This window comes from Panulirus ornatus, chromosome 21 (assembly GCF_036320965.1).
Source record: "Panulirus ornatus isolate Po-2019 chromosome 21, ASM3632096v1, whole genome shotgun sequence".
Classification (NCBI taxonomy): domain Eukaryota; kingdom Metazoa; phylum Arthropoda; class Malacostraca; order Decapoda; family Palinuridae; genus Panulirus; species Panulirus ornatus.
In genome coordinates, this window is record NC_092244.1 from 20,569,618 (window position 1) to 20,595,997 (window position 26,380).

Below are 26,380 nucleotides of genomic sequence, written 5' to 3' on the forward strand. Positions count from 1 at the left end.
GGCCACAGTAATATCACACACATCCATGACAGACCCACCTTCACCTGGAACCACTCACCCTCCTCTCTACCTACTCTTACATACACCTGACTCTAAAAACTCCTCTGCTCTTAATAGCTTAACCCCTACACCAATATTTGTAACACCTTCTACAAAGCAACTGTTACAACCCTATCATGTGCTTTCTCCAGATCCATAAATGCTGATACAAGCATTTAATGTTTATATTTCTTCAACAGGAAAGGCTAACGTGCACTTTATACTTTGCCTGGGGTGGATTAAATGGAAGCCTTGCATCTCTCAGTCAAACCATATGGAAGATATGGAGAAAATGAATATGCATTTAATCCTTCACATCGAAGGCCTTGAAATCTGAAAATTAACCACAATATATTTTGGTTCACAAACTCTGGAAAAAGAACAATTTATGAATTACTTGTACCTGCAATAAATCAAAATTATCACTTTGTTAAAAGAAACATTCCTTCCGACGTGATTGTGCTTCTATGTATAACAAGAATCAATTAACTAAATTTCTAACACAACAGTGAGAAATTACTTGAACATTACCTGTTTGGAATTAGTTCCCAATGCAGGCTTCCCATTTACACACTGAATAACACACTCAGGAAGAATGAAAGTGTCTTCACTCCTTTCCTCAGCTAAAGTTAGATGACCTTGCCAGAAAGTGTTTACTATGTCCACAACAACCTGTGAATAAATTCAATGTATATTATCTTACTTGTTAAAAGGAATCTTTGTCAGTGACAATGCACATACACATGAAAATAAGAGGAGCATACGAGAGAGGAATACATTTTGGGAGAAGCTGGGTAATGTGCAGCTCTGGCACCATTGATGAAGTCATAGTGTATGGGAATATGAATACAAGAATACAAAAGTGGGTGATGTGATAAATAAATGCAGTCAGAGTACAAAGAATCCATGATGGAAATGAGTAGCTTATGTGTAACTGTGCATCAGTGGATTATGTGTTAACTGCAAGGAACACTAAACAGTGGTTGTTTGATGAGGTGCTAAGATGGTTGACAGGTGGAAGGTCTGTGGTTTCTTGTGAGAGGCAAGAGGGGAAGGTGGTGGTGGGTTGCAAGAGGGGAAGGTGGTGGTGGGTTAAGGGAAAGAGCAAATGAAATATATGTGAAATTAATAGTGAAACCAAGCAGGCATGGCAAAGTGGCATGTGAACACAGACATCAAGAAAAATAGAGTGAGTCACAGAGATATACACACCACGCAGACACAAGGTCCAAGCAAGGTGGTCTAGCCCAGACGCTTCACATGCCCTGGTTCAATCCATTGACAGCACGTCGACCCTGGTATACCACATCGTTCCAATTCACTCTATTCCTTGCACGCCTTTCACCCTCCTGCATGTTCAGGCCCCAATCACTCAAAATCTTTTTCACTCCATCTTTCCACCTACAATTTGATCTCCTGTTTCTCCTCGTTCCCTCCACCTCTGACACATATATCCTCTTGGTCAATCTTTCCTCACTCATTCTATGTGACCAAACCATTTCAAAACACCCTCATCTGCTCTCTCAACCACACTCTATTTATTTCCACACATCTCTCTTACCCTTACATTACTTACTCGATCAAACCACCTCACACCACATATTGTCCTCAAACATCTCATTTCCAGCACATCCACCCTCCTGCGCACAACTCTATCCATAGCCCACACCTCGCAGCCAAACAACATTGTTGGAACCACTATTCCTTCAAACATACCCATTTTTGCTTTCCGAGATAATGTTCTCGACTTCCACACATTCTTCAAGACTCCCAGAATTTTCGCCCCCTCCCCCACCCTATGATTCACTTCCGCTTCGATGGTTCCATCCGCTGCCAGATCCACTCCCAGATATCTAAAATACTTTACTTTCTCCAGTTTTGCTCCATTCAAACTTACCTCCCAATTGACTTGACCCTCAACCCTACTGTACCTAATAACCTTGCTCTTATTCAAATTTACTCTTAACTTTCTCCTTTCACACACTTTACCAAACTCAGTCACCAGCTTCTGTGGTTTCTCACATGAATCAGCCACCAGCGCTGTATCATCAGCGAACAACAACTGACTCACTTCCCAAGCTCTCTCATCCACAACAGACTGCATACTTGCCCCTCTTTCCAAAACTCTTGCATTCACCTCCCTAACAACCCCATCCATAAACAAATTAAACAACCATGGAGACATCACACACCCCTGCCGCAAACCTATATTCACTGAGAACCAATCACTTTCCTCTCTTCCTACACGTACACATGCCTTACATCCTCGATAAAAACTTTTCACTGCTTCTAACAACTTGCCTCCCACACCATATATTCTTAATACCTTCCACAGAGCATCTCTATCAACTCTATCATATGCCTTCTCCAGATCCATAAATGCTACATACAAATCCATTTGCTTTTCTAAGTATTTCTCACATACATTCTTCAAAGCAAACACCTGATCCACACATCCTCTACCACTTCTGAAACCACACTGCGCTTCCCCAATCTGATGCTCTCTACATGCCTTCACCCTCTCAATCGATACCCTCCCATATAATTTACCAGGAATACTCAACAAACTTATACCTCTGTAATTTGAGCACTCACTCTTATCCCCTTTGCCTTTGTACAATGGCACTATGCAAGCATTCCGCCAATCCTCACGCACCTCACCATGAGTCATACATACATTAAATAACCTTACCAACCAGTCAACAATACAGTCACCCCCTTTTTTAATAAATTCCACTGCAATACCATCCAAACCCGCTGCCTTGCCGGCTTTCATCTTTCGCAAAGCTTTTACTACCTCTTCTCTGTTTACCAAATCATTTTCCCTAACCCTCTCACTCTGCTCACCACCTCGACCAAAACACCCTATATCTGCCACTCTATCATCAAACACATTCAACAAGCCTTCAAAATACTCACTCCATCTCCTTCTCACATCACCACTACTCGTTATCACCTCCCCATTAGCCCCCTTCACTGAAGTTCCCATTTGCTCCCTTGTCTTACGTAGCACTTTACTTACCTCCTTCGAAAACATCTTTTTATTCTCCCTAAAATTTAATGATACTCTCTCACCCCAACTCTCATTTGCCCTCTTTTTCACCTCTTGCACCTTTCTCTTGACCTCCTGCCTCTTTCTTTTATACATCTCCCACTCATTTGCATTATTTCCCTGCAAAAATCGTCCAAATGCCTCTCTCTTCTCTTTCACTAACAATCTTACTTCTTCATCCCATCACTCACTACCCTTTCTCATCAACTCACCTCCCACGCTTCTCATGCCACAAGCATCTTTTGTGCAAGTCATGACTGCTTCCCTAAATACATCCCATTCCTCCTCCACTCCCATTACATCCTTTGTTCTCACCTTTTTCCATTCTGCACTCAGTCTCTCCTGGTACTTCCTCACACAAGTCTCTTTCCCAAGCTCACTTACTCTCAACACTCTCTTCACCCCAACATTCTCTCTTCTTTTCTGAAAACCCATACAAATCTTCACCTTCGCCTCCACAAGATAATGATCAGACATCCCTCCAGTTGCACCTCTCAACACATTAACATCCAAGAGTCTCTCTTTCGCGCACCTATCAATTAACACATAATCCAATAACACTCTCTGGCCATCTCTCCTACTTACATACATATACTCATTTATATCTCGCTTTTTAAACCAGGTATTCCCAATCACCAGTCCTTTTTCAGCACATAAATCTACAAGCTCTTCACCATTTCCATTTACAACACTGCACACCCCATGTATACCAATCATTCCCTCAACTGCCATATTACTCACCTTTGCATTCAAATCACCCATCACTATAACCCAGTCTTGTGCATCAAAACCACTAACACACTCATTCAGCTGCTCCCAAAACACTTGCCTCTCATGATCTTTCTTCTCATGCCCAGGTGCATATGCACCAATAATCACCCATCTCTCTCCTTCAACTTTCAATTTTACCAATATCAGTCTAGAATTTACTTTCTTACACTCTATCACATACTCCCAGAACTCCTGACAAACCTTATAGATATCCTCATTATTCAAATGTTCAACAGCCTAGTCAACATTATTTTGTGGAAGGTTCACATAACTATGAGCCACAAAACAATGTAGGAAATAGATTCCAAAGACATACACAATACAGGTACTCAAGACCTTAGTTTAGTCATAACCCTAATGTTAGCAGACAGGAGAGACCACCAATGAAATGTTTGGGATTTGGTCATGGTAAATATCAGTGTCAAAAATAACCAAAGACAATAAGATTAAATGTTGCTTGGGAACAAAAACATGATATTAGTGAGGTAAGAAGTAATGAGTATAATGTGAGTTAACCAAAATGTGCAATTTATGAGCCTTATATTACTGAAGAAAAGGATGGATTTAAAGGTAGTCCTGAGAAGAAAATTTTGATATTGAGAGATACTCGGGCAAGTCAGAGTATAATTCTGAAAGATATATTAGAGTGGACGAAGGAGTCTTACTCTGGGGAAAAAATAAATGTAAAAGGGTTTTGGTTAAGCAAACATATCCCATTGCATTATATAAATCTTGAGAGTAGATTTGTGAGTGGCCATGTAAAGGCTGGGATATGAGAAAATTCCTATGCCTGGAGTACATATACTACTAGGGAATGATTCGACTGACAAATTAGTCCCAGAGCCTATTATGAGCAGTAATCCATTTGATGTAAATACTACTGTAAAGGTGAACCAAATGACAGATAAAACTGTAGAGAATCAGACTGACAGTAATGTATAGTGTAGTGAAATTGTTTATCCAGCTTGTGTTGTGACCAGGTCAATGTTAAAGAGAAGTTGATTATGATCTAGGTGAATTATTCAATGGATCATATTCAACTAGAAATAATTCAGAAGACATTGGAAATGAGAAGAGCACTAAGGAATTAAAAATTGATGTATTTCCAGATTTTGTTGTGGACAAGGGACTTGACAAAGTTACAGAAGGGTGATGAGGGTTTGAAAGAATGTTTGAGTGAAGCTGCTAGAAATGGGAATGAGTGATGTGTCAGTTGGATTTTATGTACAAAATGGTGTGTTAATGAGAAAATGGAGGCCTGCTTATGTTCTAGCATCTGATTACTGGGAGGCCAAAAAGTAAATTGTAGTTCCAAAGAATTATAGGGTATATGTAATTGCTGTCTCATAGTTCTTGTTTGTCTGGACATTTGGGAGTTAGGAAGACAAATGATAGAATATTAACTCATTTTTATAGGCCAAATATGGAGAAAGATGTGTCCCAGTATTGTAAGACTTGTGAATTATGTCAGAGAGTAGGTAAACCCAACCAGACTATACAGCCAGCACCATTGCAGCCATTTCCTGATTTTTGTAAACCTTTTAGCAAAATTGTAATTGATTGTGTAGATCCTCTACCTAAAAGACATAAAGGAAATCAGTATCAATTAACAATAATGTGTGCATCTACCAGATTTCCAGAAGCAGCACCATTACATAGCATACATTCTAGAAATATTGTAAGAGAGTTAGTCAAATATTTCTCCTGGGTGGGTATACCAAACAACTTCAGGCATGTTCAAGAAAAGATTAAAGGGGTTACATATAACACATAAGATGTCAGGTGCTTATCACCCACAGAGCCAAGGAGTTGTGGAGAAATTCCATCAGACTTTGAAAAATACTTTGAGAATGTATTGTGAGGAATTGTCAGTAAACTGGGATGAGGGTCTGCTTTTAGCATTGTTTGCCATTAGAGATTCAGTACACAAATCTACAGGTTTTAGTCCATTTGAGTTAGTGTATGGACATGAAATATGAGGTCCATTGAGTATGTTGAGAGAGACAAGGTTAGGGAAGAGTGATTTTACTGGATTATTGAAGTATGTATCAGATTTCAAGTCAATTGGGAGGTGAGTTTGAATGGAGAAAAACTGGAGGAAGTGAAGTGTTTTAGATATCTGGGAGTGGATCTGGCAGCGGATGGAACCATGGAAGCGGAAGTGGATCATAGGGTGGGGGAGGGGGCGAAAATTCTGGGGGCCTTGAAGAATGTGTGGAAGTCGAGAACATTATCTCGGAAAGCAAAAATGGGTATGTTTGAAGGAATAGTGGTTCCAACAATGTTGTATGGTTGCGAGGCGTGGGCTATGGATAGAGTTGTGCGCAGGAGGATGGATGTGCTGGAAATGAGATGTTTGAGGACAATGTGTGGTGTGAGGTGGTTTGATCGAGTGAGTAACGTAAGGGTAAGAGAGATGTGTGGAAATAAAAAGAGCGTGGTTGAGAGAGCAGAAGAGGGTGTTTTGAAGTGGTTTGGGCACATGGAGAGAATGAGTGAGGAAAGATTGACCAAGAGGATATATGTGTCGGAGGTGGAGGGAACGAGGAGAAGAGGGAGACCAAATTGGAGGTGGAAAGATGGAGTGAAAAAGATTTTGTGTGATCGGGGCCTGAACATGCAGGAGGGTGAAAGGAGGGCAAGGAATAGAGTGAATTGGAGTGATGTGGTATACCGGGGTTGACGTGCTGTCAGTGGATTGAATCAAGGCATGTGAAGCGTCTGGGGTAAACCATGGAAAGTTGTGTGTGTGGACGTATGTATATACATGTGTATGGGGGGGGTTGGGCCATTTCTTTCGTCTGTTTCCTTGCGCTACCTCGCAAACGCGGGAGACAGCGACAAAGTAAAAAAAAAAAAAAAAAAAAAAAAAAAATCAGATTTCAAATGCAGATTGTGTAGAGCTAGAGAGATTGCTGCAGAAAATTTGAAAGGGTGTCAAGAAGATATGGTATGACAAAAAATCTAGAGGCAGAAAGTTCAAAGCAGGTGACCGAGTGTTAGCATTATTGCCTCAGACAGGAAATCCTCTGGGAGCAAGGTTTTATGGTCCCTGGGTTATTGAGAAAAGAGTGGATGATTTGAGCTACATTGTGAATACTCCGGAAAGATGCAAGCCAAGCCAACTGTGTTACATAAACATGATAAAACCTTATTATGATAGAAATTCTACAAAGGATGATGAGGTTACAAATGTGCCTTGTGCATGTGTTTGATGATGGAGAGGATGTGGATGGAAGTGAGAATGCAAAGTTGGAGAGATGTGAAGACCAATTGTTAAAAAATTCAGATTAGATAATTTGAAAAGAAGCTTGATCATTTAGAAACTGAGAAAAGAGATGAGATCATACAAATAATGAATGAGTTTAAGTGTTTGTTTTTTGATGTTCCTAGGAGAACTGATGTATTACTGCATGACGTCAAAATTGATGATGCAACACCTATCAAGCAGCACCCATATAGAATGAATCCTAAAATGAGGGAGATAATGAGAAAAGAAGTACAGTATATGCTTGACAATGATCTGACTGAAAGAAATTGTCCTTGGAATTCACCTTGTGTGTTAAAAGCTAAACCTGATGGTATTTCCTACAGATTTTGTACTGATTTCAGAAAGGTGAATAAAATAACTAGAGCTGACTTGTATCCTATTCCAAGAGTGGAAGTTTGTATTGATCAGATAGGAGATGCTAAATTTGTAACTAAGTTAGATTTATTGAAAGGGTATTGGGAAAGGGTATTGTAACTATGGATGGCTTGTATCAGTATAAAGTGATGCCCTTTGGTATGAAAAAGAGTGGTAGTACTTTCCAAAGATTAGCAAATCAAGTATTGTGTGATGTTAAAGATTGTTCTGTATATATAGATGACATAGAACTGTATTCAAAAACTTGGGAAGAACATTTGTATTTAGTGAGGGAAGTGTTTAATAGGTTGGACAAAGCAAATTTAACGGCAAACCTTGTAAAGAGTGAATTTGCTAGAGGGACTGTAGAATATCTAGGTTATGTTGTGGGTCAGGGATGTGTGAAAACAATCACTGCTAAGATAGAAAGTATTGTAAAATTTCCAGCACCTACAAATAAGAAAGAATTATTGAGATTTCTGGGTATGGCTGGATATCATTGTTGGTTTTGTAAGAATTTTTCAATCACTGCTTTAAAATTAACCAACTTACTGTCAAAGTAAAATTTGTATGGAGTGACCAATGTGATGAGGCCTTTTAGAAATTGAAACAAATACTTGTATGTACACCCATATTTTCTACTCCAAATTATGATAGACCATTTGAATTACATATAGATGATGTGTGGATCAGGTGTTTGCTTTGAAGAATGTATGTGAGAAATACTTAGAAAAGCAAATGGATTTGTATGTAGCATTTATGGATCTGGAGAAGGCATATGATAGAGTTGATAGAGATGCTCTGTGGAAGGTATTAAGCATATATGGTGTGGGAGGCAAGTTGTTAGAAGCAGTGAAAAGTTTTTATCGAGGATGTAAGGCATGTGTACGTGTAGGAAGAGAGGAAAGTGATTGGTTCTCAGTGAATATAGGTTTGCGGCAGGGGTGTGTGATGTCTTCATGGTTGTTTAATTTGTTTATGGATGGGGTTGTTAGGGAGGTGAATGCAAGAGTTTTGGAAAGAGGGGCAAGTATGAAGTCTGTTGGGGATGAGAGAGCTTGGGAAGTGAGTCAGTTGTTGTTCGCTGATGATACAGCGCTGGTGGCTGATTCATGTGAGAAACTGCAGAAGCTGGTGACTGAGTTTGGTAAAGTGTGTGAAAGAAGAAAGTTAAGAGTAAATGTGAATAAGAGCAAGGTTATTAGGTACAGTAGGGTTGAGGGTCAAGTCAATTGGGAGGTGAGTTTGAATGGAGAAAAACTGGAGGAAGTGAAGAGTTTTAGATATCTGGGAGTGGATCTGGCAGCGGATGGAACCATGGAAGCGGAAGTGGATCATAGGGTGGGGGAGGGGGCAAAAATTCTGGGAGCCTTGAAGAATGCGTGGAAGTCAAGAACATTATCTCGGAAAGCAAAAATGGGTATGTTTGAAGGAATAGTGGTTCCAACAATGTTGTATGGTTGCGAGGCGTGGGCTATGGATAGAGTTGTGCGCAGGAGGATGGATGTGCTGGAAATGAGATGTTTGAGGACAATGTGTGGTGTGAGATGGTTTGATCGAGTAAGTAACGTAAGGGTAAGAGAGATGTGTGGAAATAAAAAGAGCGTGGTTGAGAGAGCAGAAGAGGGTGTTTTGAAATGGTTTGGGCACATGGAGAGAATGAGTGAGGAAAGATTGACCAAGAGGATATATGTGTCGGAGGTGGAGGGAACGAGGAGAAGAGGAAGACCAAATTGAAGGTGGAAAGATGGAGTGAAAAAGATTTTGTGTGATCGGGGCCTGAACATGCAGGAGGGTGAAAGGAGGGCAAGGAATAGAGTGAATTGGAGCGATGTGGTATACCGGGGTTGACGTGCTGTCAGTGGATTGAATCAAGGCATGTGAAGCGTCTGGGGTAAACCATGGAAAGCTGTGTAGGTATGTATATTTGCGTGTGTGGACGTATGTATATACATGTGTATGGGGGTGGGTTGGGCCATTTCTTTCGTCTGTTTCCTTGCGCTACCTCGCAAACGCAGGAGACAGTGAAAAAAAAAAAAAAAAGCAAGTGATTTTGGGGTTGGTGGAGTCTTAATGCAAGAGAAAGATGATACTGATTTTCCAATTTGTTATTCTTAAAAAAGTTTCTGTCCTATCAGAAAAACTACAGTACTATTGAAAAGGAAGCATTAGCTTTGATTTTAAGTCTGAATCATTTTGATGTATATTTGAGAGGAGCAGGTAGGCCAATCCAAGTGTTTACAGATCACAATCCCATTGTATTTTTGCATAAGATGAAAAATGTAAACCAATGTTTAGCAAGATGGAGTCTTGTTACAAGATTATAATTTGGCTATTAAGCATATAAGAGGAAAGGATAATGTATAGCTTATGTATTGTCTCATATACCAGTTAACAATGAGCCAACTAGTGGCTGACTTTTGTCTCACTTGGGTGGGGGATGTTACAATTATCTCCCCTATTTACCAATAAATGTTATTGTTATCCATTATATCATTCAGTTTTCTTTGAGGAATGATATATCTAGTGTGCATTATATTGTTTTGAAGGTCTTATTATTGTGTGTTAATATAAGAGATTTTGTTTATTAGTGTAAACAAATTAAGAGAAAATATTTTCAGTATCATAACAAATTATGAAAGGAGAAAACATATGTAAGAGACAAGAGAAAGTGATATGAAGAATTTGTATAGAAATTGAAAGAAGGCCAGGGTCAAGCCTCTCCCTCAGGAATGGCCAATAGAGGAAGGATGTGATACAAAGCTGTTGGTAAATGTATAATGTAACCTGTACACATCTCAGTCATTTCAAACCCTTATGTTATATAATTGTGGCCAGTAAATTTGCCAATGAGATGTTAAGTAAAGTAGTATAGAGAGAGAGAGAGAGAGATCTATCTAACTAGAATAAATGGTATTATTTATGTTACGAGAAAGCCATGTTTATTTTTGCTATTATGAATATATTTTTATACATTTTTAATCTGTGTTTGGTATTTGACCAACTTGACAAGAAGTAAAAAGTAGGTATAATTATGGCCATCAGCCGTCAGATGTTAGCGAGATTGTAAGGGAATCTGTGTCTAGCCCAAATCTCTCTGTTAACAGAAGCTATTATTTTAGAGTTATACGTTTTAATGGGCCTATGGGCTGATTATACACCCTTTAATGTTAGGGGAGGAGGCTGAATGTAGCACCTCATGTCATTTGCTCTCTCCTTTTGCCATTCTACACTCAATCTCTCCTGGTACCTCCACACATAATTCTTTCCAGGCTCACTTACTCTCACCACTCTATTCTCCCTAATATTCTCTCTTCTTTTCTGAAAACCTCTTAAAGGATATATCAGGGCTCATGAGAGAAGGATAAACCCTGAGAATAACACTACTTATTTTTTCATATATCATACTTTGCAGCTGTCTCCCGCGTTAGCAAGGTAGCGCAAAGAAACAGACAAAAGAATGTCCTAAACCACCCACATGCACATGTATATACATACACACCTAAACACGTACATATACGTACCTATATATTTCAATGTATACATGCATATACCGACACAGACATATGTGTACACATGTACACATTTACATATTCATACTTGCTGCCTTCATCCATTCCTGCTGCCACCCCGCCACATGAAATGGCACCCCCCTTCCCCCACACGCACACAAGGCAGCTCTAGGAAAAGACAACAAAGGCCACATTCATTCACACTCAGTATCTAGCTGTCATGTGTAATGCACCGAAACCACAGCTCCCTTTCCACATCTTATCCTTATAATTTACACACACACAAATCTTACCTCTGAAGATCCACATGTAATATGGAGCGGCATAAAGTCTGGCCACTCCTGAACAAGTTCAGAGTCCTTACATGTGATATACAAACCACCAAAATGCCACTGTTGCATTCTTCTTAATGCTCCATAAAATTCTGGAACCTCACTGAAAGATAAAAGAGATATTAAAAACCTCCAATCACTGTTTGTAAATGACATGCTATATATATCTGGTCCAGTACTTAAAATATCCAAAAACAGCAATGGTCATACATATTCCATTCTTTTGTGTATAATTTAGTGATAATTCACATATTCACCCATTCCTGGAGACACACCGTCCCACAGGAAACAGCATCTCTACCCCCTGCTTCAGCAAGGAAGTGCCGGAAAACACACAAAATAGGACACATTTGTTCACACTCAGTCTCTTGCTGTCATGTGTAATGCACTGAAACCACAGCTTCCCAGCCACATCCAGGCCCCACAAACCTTACCATGGTTTACCCCAGACATTTCTCATGACCTATTCCAGTCCATTGATAGCACATCGACCCCGCTATACCACGTTCTAATTCACTCTATTCCTGGCACATACCTCTCTCCCTCCTGTATGTTCAGGCCCCAATTGTTCAAAATCCTTTTCATGCCATTCCTCCACCTCCAATTTGGTCTCCCACTTCTTGTTCCCTCGACCTCTGCCACACATATCCTCTTTGTCAACTTCCTAACTTATTCTCTCCATATGTCCAAACCATTTCAACACACCCTCTTCTGTTCTCTCAACCACATTCTTTATATTTCCACACATCTCTCTTACCCTTTCATTACTTACTTGATCAAACCACTTCATACCACATATTGTCCTCAAACATTTCATTTCCAACACATCCATGCTCCTCCACACAACCCTAACTATAGCCCATGAAGCACAACCACATAATATTGTTAGAACCACTATTCCTTCAAACATATCCATTTTTGTTCTCCGAGATAACGTTCTCTTTTCCACACATTCTTCATTGCTCCCAGAGCCTTCACCCCCTACCCAACCTTGTGCTTAATTCTGCTTCCATGATTCCATTTAGTGCGAAGTCCACTTCCAGGTATATAAAACACTTGCCTTCCACCAATTTTTCTCCACTCAAACTTACATCCCAACAAACTTGTCCCTCAACCCTACTGAACCTAATAATCTTGCTCTTATTCATATCTATTCTCAACTTTCTCCTTTCACACACATTTCCAAAGGCAGTCACCAGCTTCTGTAGTTTCTTACTCAAATCAGCCACCAGAGCTGAATCATCAGTGAACAACAATTGACACTTCCCAGGCCCTCTCATCCACAACAGAATGCATACTCGCCCCTCTCTCCAAAACTCTTGCATTTACCTCCATAAATAAATCAAACAACCATGGGGACATCACACACCCCTACTGCAGACCATCATTCACTGGAAACCAATCACTCTCCCCTCTCTCTACTTATACACATGCCTTACTTCTTTGGTAAAAACTTTTCACTACTTCTAACAACTTCCCTCCCACACCATATACTCTCAAGATCCTCCATAAAGCATCTCTATCAACCCTATCATATGCATTCCCCAGAACCATAAATGCTATATACAAATTCATCTATTTCTCTAAGACTTTCTCATACACACATTCTTCAAAGCAAACACCTGATCCACACATCCTCTAATACTTCTGAAACCACATTGCTCCTCCCCAATCTGATGCTTTGTACATAACTTCACCCTCTCAATCAATACCCTCCCATACAAAATTCCATGAATACTCAACAAACTTATGAATCTGTACTTTGAACACTCACTTATATCTCCTATTGCCTTTGTACAGAGGTACTATACATGCATTCCCCCTATCCTCAGGCACTTCAACATGATCCAGACATACATTGAATATCCTTACCAGCCAATTAACAACAAAATCACCCCCTTACTTAAAAAATTCCACTGCAATACCATTTGAACCCGCCACCCACCAGATTTCATCTTCCGCAATGCTTTCACCTTCACTTCTCTCTTAACGAAACCATAATCCCTGACCCTCTCACTCTGCATACCACCTTGACCAAAACATCCTATATCTGCCACTATATCATCAAACGCATTCAACAAACCTTCAAAATACTCACTCCGTCTCCTCACTTCATCACTACCTATTATCACTTCCTCCCTTGCCCCTTTCACCAATGTTGCCATTTCTTCTTGTCTTATGCATGTTATTTACTTCCTTCCAAACCATCTTTTTATTCTCCCTACAGTTCAATGATACTCTCTCACCCCAACTCTCATTTGCCCTCTATTTCAACCCTTGCACTTTCCTCTTGACCTCCTGCTGCTTTCTTTCATACATGCCTCCCTCTTCTCTTTCACTAACAACTTTACTTCTTCATCCCACCACTCACTACCCTCTCTAATGAGCCCATCAACCATCTTTCTCATGCAACATGCATCTTTTGCACATGCCATTACTGCTTCCCTAAATACATCCCATCCCTTACCCACTCCCCTCACGTCATTTACTCTCATATTTTGCCATTCCACACTCAATCTCTCCAGGTACTTTCTCACAAGTCTCCTTTCCAAGCTCACTTACTCTCACCACTCCCTCCCAAACATTCTCTATTTCATTTCAAAAACCTCAACAAATCTTCACCTTCACCTCCACAAGTTAGTGATCAAACATCCCACGTGTTACCACTCTTAGTACATTAACATCCAAAAGTCTCTCTTTTACATGCCTATCAATTGACACGTAATCCAATGAAGCCCTTTCACCATCTCTCCTACTCATGTATGTATACCTGTGTACATCTATCTTTTTAAACCAGGTATTTCAAATGACCAGTCTTTTTTCGGCACACAAGAACACGAGTTCGTCACCACTTCCATTCATAACACTGAATACCCGAAGCATACCAATCATACCATCAACCACCAGATGATTCACTTTCGCATATAAATAACATATCACTAATACCCGATATCATCCACCAAAGCTCCTGATGAAGCAGGGGATAGCGATGCTATGAGTATATATATGTATATATATGCTTTGAAGAATGTATGTGAGAAATACTTTGAAAAGCAAATGGATTTGTATGTAGCATTTATGGATCTGGAGAAGGCATATGATAGAGTTGATAGAGATGCTCTGTGGCAGGTATTAAGAATATATAGTGTGGGAGGCAAGTTGTTAGAAGCAGTGAAAAGTTTTATCGAGGATGTAAGGCATGTGTATGTGTAGGAAGAGAGGAAAGTGATTGGTTCTCAGTGAATGTAGGTTTGCGGCAGGGGTGTGTGATGTCTTCATGGTTGTTTAATTTGTTTATGGATGGGGTTGTTAGGGAGGTAAATGCAAGAGTTTTGGAAAGAGGGGCAAGTATGAAGTCTGTTGGGGATGAGAGAGCTTGGGAAGTTAGTCAGTTGTTGTTCGCTGATGATACAGCGCTGGTGGCTGATTCATGTGAGAAACTGCAAAAGCTGGTGACTGAGTTTGGTAAAGTGTGTGAAAGAAGAAAGTTAAGAGTAAATGTGAATAAGAGCAAGGTAATTAGGTACAGTAGGGTTGAGGGTCAAGTCAATTGGGAGGTAAGTTTGAATGGAGAAAAACTGGAGGAAGTAAAGTGTTTTAGATATCTGGGAGTGGATCTGGCAGCGGATGGAACCATGGAAGCGGAAGTAGATCATAGGGTGGGGGAGGGGGCGAAAATTCTGGGAGCCTTGAAGAATGTGTGGAAGTCTAGAACATTATCTCGGAAAGCAAAAATGGGTATGTTTGAAGGAATAGTGGTTCCAACAATGTTGTATGGTTGCGAGGCGTGGGCTATGGATAGAGTTGTGCGCAGGAGGATGGATGTGCTGGAAATGAGATGTTTGAGGACAATGTGTGGTGTGAGGTGGTTTGATCGAGTAAGTAACCTAAGGGTAAGAGAGATGTGTGGAAATAAAAAGAGCGTGGTTGAGAGAGCAGAAGAGGGTGTTTTGAAATGGTTTGGGCACATGGAGAGAATGAGTGAGGAAAGATTGACCAAGAGGATATATGTGTCGGAGGTGGAGGGAACGAGGAGGAGCGGGAGACAAAATTGGAGGTGGAAAGATGGAGTGAAAAAGATTTTGTGTGATCGGGGCCTGAACATGCAGGAGGGTGAAAGGAGGGCAAGGAATAGAGTGAATTGGAGCGATGTGGTATACCGGGGTTGACGTGCTGTCAGTGGATTGAAGCAGGGCATGTGAAGCGTCTGGGGTAAACCATGGAAAGCTGTGTAGGTATGTATATTTGCGTGTGTGGACGTATGTATATACATGTGTATGGGGGGGGGTTGGGCCATTTCTTTCGTCTGTTTCCTTGCGCTACCTCGCAAACGCGGGAGACAGCGACAAAGTATAATAAAAAATAAAAATATACTATGTACTCGAATACCCTTCGTCTCATGCTGGTGAGCAATGAGGTCTACATCGTTCATTTCCCACCTCACACACACACACACACACATAGATTTATTTATTATACTTTGTCGCTGCAAGGAAACAGACAAAAGAATGGCCAAACCCACCCACATACACATGTATATACATACACATCCACACACGCAGATATACATACCTATACATCTCAACGTATACATATATATACACACACAGACACATACATATGTATACACATACATAATTCATACTATCTGCCCTTATTCATTACCATCGCCATCCCGCCACACAAGAAATAACAAACCCCTCCCCCCGCATGTGCGTGAGGAAGCGTGAGGAAAAGACAACAAAGGCCACATTCGTTCACATTCAGTCTCTAGCTGTCATGTGCAATACACCAAAACCACAGCTCCCTTTCCACATCCAGGCCCCACAGAACTTTCCAAGGTTTACCCCAGATGCTTCATATGCCCTGGTTATATCCAATGACAACACATTGACCCCAGTGTCATTTTCATGTCCATCAGGGCCAGAGGTTCATGAAGGTTTTGGTGAAAGTGTACATCAAAACAGCTGACACATTCACTCACCTGCTCCCAAAATACTTGCCTCTCTTGATCATCCTTCTCATGGCCAGATGCATAAGCACTAATAATCACACATTTCTTGCCATCCACTTTCAGTTTTACCCACATGAATCTAAAATCTACTTCCTTACTCTCTATCACACACTCCCACAACTACTTCAGGATTAGTGCTACTCCTTCCTTAGCTCTTCTCTCACCAACCCTTGACTTTACTCCCAAGACATTTCCAAACCACTCTTCCCCTTTACCCTTGCGCTTTGTATCACTTAGAGCTAAAATATTCAGGTTTCTTTACTCAAACATACTACTTATCTCTCCTCTCTTCTCATCTTAGTTACAACCACACACACTTGGCCACCCCAGTCTGAGCCTTCAAGGAGGATGAGTACTCCCTGCCTTGCTCCTTCTTCCATTTCCTCTTTTGGAAATTGCAATACAAGAAGGGGAGGGTTTCCATCCCCCCGTCACTTTTAGTTGCCTTCTACAACACCCAGGGAATATCAAGGTAGAAATGTTTGAGGACAATATGTGGTGTGAGGTGGCTTGATTGCGTAAGTAATGAAAGGGTAAGAAAAATGTTTGGTCGTAAAGAGTATGGCTGAGAGAGCAGATGAGGGTGTGATGAAAAGGTCTGCACATATGAAGAAAATAAAAGAGGAAAGGTTGACAAATGGGATTTATGTGTCAGAAATGGAGGGAACAAAGAGAACAGAGACCAAAATGGGGATAGATGGATGGAGTGAAAAAGATTTTGAGCCATAGGGGCCTGAACATGCATGAGGGTGAAAGGTGTGCAAGGGATAGAGTGAACTGGAACGATGAGACATATTAGGGTTGACGTGCTGACAATTGACTGAACCAGGGGATGTGAAGCAACTGGCATCAACCATGTCAAGGTCTGCGGGGCCTTGTTGTGGATAGGGAGAATGGATTTGAGTGGATATGGCCTTTCTTCATCTGATGTTGTCCCTGATCCTGTATCTTGAAAAATTAAATTTATCTATCTATTACACTTAGTCACTGTCTCCCGCATTAGCGAGGTAGTGTAAGGAAACAGAGGAAAGAATGGCCCAACCCACCCACATACACATCTTGAAAAATATATCCATATTAGTAGGATCATCTGTAAAACTTTAAAAAATTGGGCAAAATATGATAAGAAAAACTTTCTTACCTAGGATTTGGAGCATACTTGTCCACAGTCCAAAATATATAAATGAGATAGCTTCCAATATCTTGCAAATCATCAGCAAATTTATGCAATGCTTCAGCCATGAGAAAGAAGTCATTGTACCTAAAAAAATACATAATACCATTTATAAAGATATGGTATATGATATACAATTCCAATAATAAATAACAGGCATTGTATGACTGCATTAGTTTATGTTCAAGATTCCTGTAACAGGCTAAGTCCTCATCAAGACCAAGCCTAAGCTGAAATAAAACTGGGAAAAAGAAATAAACAAGGAAATGACAATAATAGAAGGGTTTCTGAAATGGGAAGTCTGCCTTATAAAAAGACTTTTCTTTCCATACTATTTCCTTGCAGGGAACACAGATTCATCACCAAGGTCTTTTAGACATTTTCTTAACAGAAACAAAATACAAGGATGACCACAGAGTGGCAGTTGCAAATTGGCTGAAGGGACCCGTACCAAACTGCAAGCCACAACATATAAAGGTGGTTTGAGAGAGGTGAGACTTAAACCTCACCAGAAAGCAAGGAGTTAGAGGTTCTGATCCCTCAAGATCTTAGAGGATCTCTCAATCTCACAGGACAGAACATCCCTGGATAGAAAATTTATTTTCATCAAGTAAAACAGAGAGAAGGGAGAAAGAAGAATGGCATGAATGAAACTGATGTACCAGATAAAGAACAATTTGAACATCAGAGATAACATTATCTAACTAACAAGGTGTAGTAGAGGACCATGAATGAAAAAGTCAAAGACATGGCAGAAAGATGATGGACTCGTTTAACATTTCTCTCAAAGACTACTTCCTAAAAAATCTAAGTTTCTGTGTTGAAAACAAGTACTTCAAATCTTTTAAAAAAAAATGCTCTAAAGCTCAAAACATCACTGAACTTCATAGTGCCATTATTCTGACTTTCTGTATATCAAGGTTATAATTTCTTATATATAACAATATAACTTTATATTCATGAACACTGTTTTTATGTTGCATACTTCACTAAGTTACACAAATCCTGAGCCAAGATTAGCAATTTACCTAAAAATACTTTCTTGATTAACAGTATTTTCATCTTTTCCTTGGTCCTCTTGGTGTTCATATAATTCTTGTAAGGGATTTCCTTTTGAACAATCATGCCAGAGTGTCAAAATACAGTCAACCTCCCCAGCTGTATCAGTTCCTTCATCAGAAAGCACAGTTGCAGAAGCTAAGCGTATTAGGTGGCCAAAACATGTTGATTTTACATTTTCTTGTTTAATTAACTTGACTGCTGCCTCTAATTCTTCATTAATTAACTGATTTTTTCTCTCTGAAATAAGTTAATCAGAATGTTAATCACATCTTTATCGATCATAGTATAAAAGAGAATTACAATCCCCTTTTGGCATTACAATACCAAAGTTACTAGCACATGAAACAAGCTCTTGGGCATTGGTGAGATTATTGTATCATTTAACATATACTCCCACAACTTATTTCTGTTCATTATGAACAGGCTCTTTACTGACTACTTTTTATCTGACTGTTCATAAGTTGCTTTTAATCTCATTCTGCCTTATTTTTTATTCTATATATATTTTACATTGCAAACTGACATTTGTATTAACTGGGATGTATTCTCTTCCTCTCACTGATATTTTCATACCAAAATTCATCTACCCCTAATCTTTTTTATTTATTTCACACCACACTCCTCCCTTCTTTTGTTATGCAAAATCTCCTTCCCATGTATATAGAAACTCTGCCTGCTTATTGCTGAGATAATTCATGCACACATGGTCCAGGCTTCATCTCACTCAAAAAACTTGTATCCAATCAGTCCCAGGTATAGATGACTTCTATTGATCCTTTATCTTACTTTATGTAACTTACAACGGTTTTGGAGATCTCTCCCCCCCCCCACCTCACACAGACACAAACACACACAAGATCAGTCCATGATTGGCTGTCACTTTGCTCCTTTGCTTAATCAGGATGTTAAGGATACTGCCCATTGGCCTATGCATCAACTATGTCTTAACTGGACTGACACTCTTTGTAGGTACTTGTACAGATCCGTTTGAATTTCTCCATTTATGTTGTAGTGGATGTGTTGGAAATGAGATGCTTGAGGACAATATGTGGTGTGAGATGGTTTGATTAAGTAATGAAAGGGTAAGAGAGATGTGTGGTAATAAAAAGGGTGTGGTTGAGAGAGCAGAAGAGGGTGTTTTAAAGTGGTTTGGTCACATGGAGAGAATGAGTGAGGAAAGATTGACAAAGAGGATATATATGTCAGAGGTGGAGGGAACAAGAAGTGGGAGACCAAATTGGAGGTGGAAAGATGGAGTGAAAAAGATTTTGAGTGATCGGGGCCTGAACATGCAGGAGGGTGAAAGGCGTGCAAGGAACAGAGTGAATTGAACGATGTGCTGTCAGTGGATTGAACCAGAGCATGTGAAGTGTCTGGGGTAAACGACGGAAAGTTCTGTGGGGCCTGGATATGGAAAGGGAGCTGTGGTTTCGGTGCATTATACATGACAGCTAGAGACTGAGTGTGAACGAATATGGCCTTTGTTGTCTTTTCCTAGTGTTACCTCGCACACATACGAGGGTTGTCATTTCATGTGTGGCGGGGTGGTGATGGGAATGAATAAGGGCAGACAGTATGAATTATGTACATGTGTATATATGTATATGTCTGAGTGTGTATATATATGTATACGTTGAGATGTATAGGTATGTATATGTGTGTGTGTGGATGTGTATGTATGTACATGGGTATGTGGGTGGGTTGGGCCATTCTTTCATCTGTTTCCTCGCGCTACCTCGCTAACGCGGGAGACAATGACAAAGTATATTAAATAATATATAAATGTTATAGTGTATCTAATGGTTATAGGGAACATACTAACTTTGGGCCCTGGATTTTCACATTGTCTTCCATATATCTACCTAATGAATCCTTCAATTTCATTGACAATATTTCAGTCTTTCACACGTGTCATGACAAGTAACTACTTTTCAGAAAAGAATGAGAACATGCCTTCTACTATATCCCAAGTGTAAATCATAACAATCAGATTTTTTTTTATACATAACTACCTTTCTTGCCTTGTGAGGTAGCATAAAAAAAAAAATAGCTTCATCTGTACACATCCAGAACCTAGCCATCATGTAATAAACAGATATGTAAAAAAGCAATGAAATTATTATTTTGAAAGACTTTTGATTATGTTAATCAATAAGGAGGCTGAAATGGTACATTTGGAACATGGTTGTGAAATGGGACACAATCAAGGCATATGGGATGGAAAATACAAAGTAGGCTGTGGCTCCTGCAACAGTATTAGAACCTTCCTACCCAAACCACTCTATAACTAACCACTAACCCCCAAGCAGAAATAAAAAGCCTCACAATTCAGTAGCCTCTAAACACAGATCCCCAACCCAAACAAATAAAATAATGACATAACCATACATGCTTAAATAATGCAACAAGCACTAAACAACCAACCTCCCAGCTCAGTCTTACACTCCAACCCACCTGACATACACCCATCAGAAACCAAACTCCCTAGACAAACATGAGTCACACTCTTCCATTTATGCTCTGTACATCATCCATCACTACAACACCATGGACACCATTTCAAATTATCTGGAGATACTTCATGTCCACAATGCAATTATCACAAAGAAGACATTGAGCACTTACTATTTAACGGTCTGCACTCCCTACACGGAGACACATATACAATGTCACAACAATCTATGACCTGTGTTCCTGACTGGTAGACAAGGCTAACTTCCTGAGTCTTGCAGGAGCCTCATAAGGATAAAGGGTCTCCTGGGGCAGGAAGTAAATAACTAATTAAAATAAAGGAAGTAGTGAAAGACATCTCAGTATGAAATGTGGGAAAGATCATTAGCGGATGAACTTGCATATGTTTCCATGGAATGAGGGTGACAGCACTGTTGACTGGCTTTTCAGACTGTTCAACATATGTATGGTATAAGCTGAGGTGTCTGACAACTGGCAAAGCATTTGTATAGTGTCCATGTAATTTGGCAAGGGCAATGATAATGAATATTCATACTACTATGTCTCATGATTATACCTGGTAAAGTGTATTTGGGAATCATGAATGAAAAGGTGGTGATGTGAACAAAGCAGCTGAGTGGGGGAAGAGCAAATTGGTCTCAAGAAAAGTAGACAGCGTGTGGACCAGGTATCTATTTTGCAGAATGTGTGTGAGGAATACTCAGAGAACAAGAGTAACCTGTATGCAACATTTACGGAACTGGAGAAAACAGATATGCATTACAGAAGATGCAATGGACATATGGAATACTGTAAATGGAAAGATACTTAATGAAAATGGGAGTTTTCCCAGGAAGGTATAGCACATGTACAAGAAATGGAGGAGGGCAAGTGGTTCTCAGTGAAAGTGGTCTACATTAAGGACAACTGATGTCACCAAGGCTGTTTAATTTTGGAATGACAGACAAGTCTACAGTATGCTCTGGGTGGAGGTGGCATATGGGATAAATCACGTGCTGTCTGTAGATGACATGGCTCTAGAAGCTGGTGACATAGCCTACAACTGCCCTTACAAAGACAAAGATGAAAATAAAAGTGAAAAGTGCAACAGGGGTATAAGACAAGAGCATATGGAGTGCCTACCTAAAGTATCTGAGAGTGCATGTGGCAGCAGATGGAACCATGGAGGCTGAAATAAATCAGAGGATGGAGGAGAGGGATAAAGGCATGGATGTTGAATGGGTGTAAGGAAAGGTCAGCAACTGTGAGGGCAAAGATGGGTATGTTTAAAGCTGTAACAGACGACAGCCTTGGGCCCTAAATGCAAAAAGATATAAAGATGATGGATGTGGGTGATATTTGCCCTTAAAGAGTGGCTATTCCTTGGGAATAGCAGCACACATCAATAACTGTGCTAAATTTTTCTGTCTCTGTTTAAATGTCCAGCTGATTTATCATACCATTAGTAGCCTACAAAAGTCTCTTCCATCACCAGCAAGGTGCAGGAAAATGTTGTGATCATTAGTACCTTACAACCACCACTATAAACGCATGGCTATCGATCTGCATGTTAAGCATATATGGTAACCCAGTGGAAAAAGGTTGTTAGATGACCCAATTTATTCATGTGTATCTATTGGTGAGGAGAGTGAAGAATAACATACTAAAAGTGATTTTAGTGTGATTACATAAGGAGGAGGAAAGCCTGTAATGGAGGCATCCCTAATGAATTCTCACTGGTGGAAGAAATTACTCAGAAACAGCACCAAATTATCTTTATGTAATACTTTGATGAGGAGGCTTTGGCAATAGATGAGAAATAAGATGCCAATATCCTTACCACATATGCCAGCTATTCATACTTACAATTATTCTTAGTGTAAAAAGGTGTAATGTTCTATCTATATCGATCATATTTACCAAATACAGTGTAAGAAATAATAGTGTGTTCAATATATACAAAGAAACATATACCTCAATTTCCTTTCTATAAATGCCAACTAATCTCCCTCATCTTGAATGTTATTGTGAAAGGTGTAATATTCATAAATACATTCATGTTATTCACCACTAATGCTGTGCCTCTGTTTGAAGTTAAAGTTGCAAAACAAGCTTAGTAGAAACCAACAAACATAATCTCCACATCTTTTGTCATATTACAAGCTGTCAAACACAACTCTCATCCCAGCAGGCACTTATGTGTAGATCACAAAGTATGTATCAAGTGTTTGCCTATCATCAATATCAGAACCTGTCCTACGACTGCTTTAGCACACCAATTATTACATCTGACCATTGTGAAGCTTGACCATTAATTACTACTCTGTTTATGACAAGTCAATCAATTTTCTACCCACCAAAGTAAGACCCAATACACCATGTGGCTTTACTTTTGTTAGTAATCTCAGATGTGGAACTCTACTGAATGGTTTTTAAAAAAGTGAAAAGATGACATCAAGTGCTTTATTGTTATGATACATGTTGATTATATAAAATAAATCAAGTATATTTCTCAGATATGAGTGATTTCACTGAAAGCGATGCTGAAAATAGTTTATAAACTGGTGGCCCTTCAAAGAGTTTACAATCTTATCTGAAATGATGGTTCCTATAAGTTTACCAACTACAGATGTTAAGCTAACTGGACAATAATTTCTGGGCTGTGATTCATTCATCTTATTTCTTATTTAATACTGTTGTTACATAAGCAAACTTCCATTTCTCTAAAACTTTTGCCATAGTATGTGTCTTCTTGGAAAGAACACTCAAGCATTTAATCATTTCAATTTTTTTGCCTCTTTCATTGTCCACATACATAAACTTCTTTGAGCCAGCCATTTCATTTACTTTCATTGCATTTAATGCCAATAGAAAAACAGATGGATTTGTCTGAAGCACTTATGGATCTGGAGAAGGCATATGATGGGGTTGATAAAGATGCTTTGTGGAAGGTAAGTTGCTTGAGGCAGTGAAAAGTTTTTACAAGGATGTAAGGCATGTATATGAATAGGAAGAGAGGAGAGTAATTGATTCCCACTGAATGTTGGTCTGTGGCAAGGGTGTGTGATGTTTCCATGGTTGTTAATTTGTTTATTGATGGGGTGGTTAGGGAGGTAAATGCAAGAGTTATGAAGAGGAGGGTGAGTATGCAGTCTGTTGGGGATGAGAGGGCCTGGGATGTGAGTCAGTTGTTGTTTGCCGATGATAAAGCTCTGGTGGCTGATTCGAGTGTGAAACTGCAGAAGTTGGCGACTGAGTTAGGAAATGTATGTGAAAGGAGAAAGTTGAGAGTAAACGTGAATAATACTTTTATCATTTATTATTATACTTTGTTGCTGTCTCCCACGTTAGTGAGGTAGCGCAAGGAAATAGAAGAAAGAATGGCCCAACCCACCCACATACACAAGTATATACATAAACACCCACACATGCACATATACACACCTATACATTTCAACATATACATACACAGACATATACACATATACTATTATCATCATTACCATTATACTTTGTCATCATCTCCTGTGTTAGCGAGGTAGCGCAAGGAAACAGACGAAAGAATGGCCCAACCCACCCACATACACATGTATATACATACACGTCCACACATGCACGAATACATACCTATACATTTCAACGTATACATATATATACATACACAGACATATACATGTATACACATGTACATAATTCACACTCGCTGCCTTTATTAATTCCCATTTCCACCCTGCCACACATGAAATGACAACTCCCTCCCCCACACGCGTGTGAGGTAGCGCTAGGAAAACACAACAAAGGCCACATTCGTTCACACTCAGTCCCTAGCTGTCATGTATAATACACCAAAACCACAGCTCCCTTTCCACATCCAGGCCCCACAAAACTTTCCATGGTTTACCCCAGACGCTTCACATGCCCTGGTTCAAGCCATTGACAACACGTCAACCCCGGTATACCGCATCATTCCAATTCACTCTATTCCTTGCACGCCGTTCACCCTCCTGCATGTTCAGGCCCCGATCGCTCAAAATCTTTTTCACTCCATCCTTCCACCTCCAATTTGGTCTCCCACTTCTCCTCATTCCCTCTACCTCTGACACATATATCCTCTTTATCAATCTTTCCTCACTCATTCTCTCCATGTGACCAAACCATTTCAATACACCCCCTTCTGCTCTCTCAACCACACTCATTTTATTACCACACATCTCTCTTACCCTTTCATTACTTACTCGATCAAACCACCTCACACCACATATTGTCCCCAAACATCTCATTTCCAACACATCCACCCTCCTCTGCACAACCCTATCTATAGCCCATGCCTCACAACTGTATAACATTGTTAGAACCACTATGCCATCAAACATACCCATTTTTGCTCTCCTAGATAACGTTCTCGCCTTCCACACATTCTTCAACACTCCCAGAACCTTTACCCCCTCCTGACCCTGTGACTCACTTCCACTTCCATGGTTCCATCCGTTGCCAAATCCACTCCCAGATATCTAAAACACTTGACTTCCTCCAGTTTTTCTCCATTCAAACTTACCTCCCAAATGACTTGTCCCTCAACCCTACTGAACATAATAACCTTGCTTTTATTCACATTTACTCTCAGCTTTCTTCTTTCACATTTTAACAAACTCAGTAACCAACTTCTGCAGTTTCTCACCCGAATCAGCCACCAGCGCTGTATCATCAGTGAACAGCAACTGACTCACTTCCCAAGCCCTCTCAAGGTTATTAGGTTTGGTAGGTTTCAGGGACAAGTTAAGTGGGAAGTAAGTGTGAATGGAGAAAAACTGGAGGAAGTGAAGTCTTTTAGATATCTGGGAGTGAACTTAGCAGTGAATGGAACCATGGAAGCAGAAGTGAGTCACAGGGTGGGGAGGTAGCGAAGTTTCTGGGACCAATTAAGAATGTGTGGAAGGAGAGAACGTTATCTCTGAGAACAAAAAAGGTTATGTTTGAAGGAACGGTAGTTTCAACAATGTTATATGGTTGCGAGGCATGGGCTACAGATCGGGTTGTACAGAGGAAGGTGGATGTGTTGGAAATGAAATGTTTGAAAACAATATATGGTGTGAAGCAGTTTGATCTGGTTTAATCGAATAAGTAATGAAAGGGTAAGGGAGATGTGTGGAAATAAAAAGTTTGTGGTTGAGTAAGCAGATGAGGGTGTGTTGAAATGGTGTGGACATATTGAGAGATTGAGTGAGGAAAGATTGACAAAGAGGATATATGTGTCAGAGTGGGAGTGAACAAGGAGAAGCAGGAGACCAAACTGGAAGGATGGAGTGAAAAAGATTTTGAGCAATCAGGGCCTGAACATACTGGAGAGT

The 26,380-nt window shown here is 39.9% G+C and overlaps 1 protein-coding gene across 1 annotated transcript in view; it reads right to left on the minus strand.

Moving 5' to 3' along the window:
- Positions 1 to 26,380, minus strand: part of mi (cyclin E-interacting protein minus) — a 348,571-nt gene that overhangs the window by 309,433 nt on the left and 12,758 nt on the right. The window contains exons 2-5 of the mRNA XM_071675810.1: positions 18,548 to 18,818; positions 17,487 to 17,606; positions 11,293 to 11,434; positions 571 to 711 (exon numbers count right to left, since the gene is read on the minus strand). Of these exons, the coding sequence (XP_071531911.1) occupies positions 571 to 711; positions 11,293 to 11,434; positions 17,487 to 17,606; positions 18,548 to 18,818 (674 nt within the window). The remainder of the gene's footprint in view (positions 1 to 570; positions 712 to 11,292; positions 11,435 to 17,486; positions 17,607 to 18,547; positions 18,819 to 26,380) is intronic.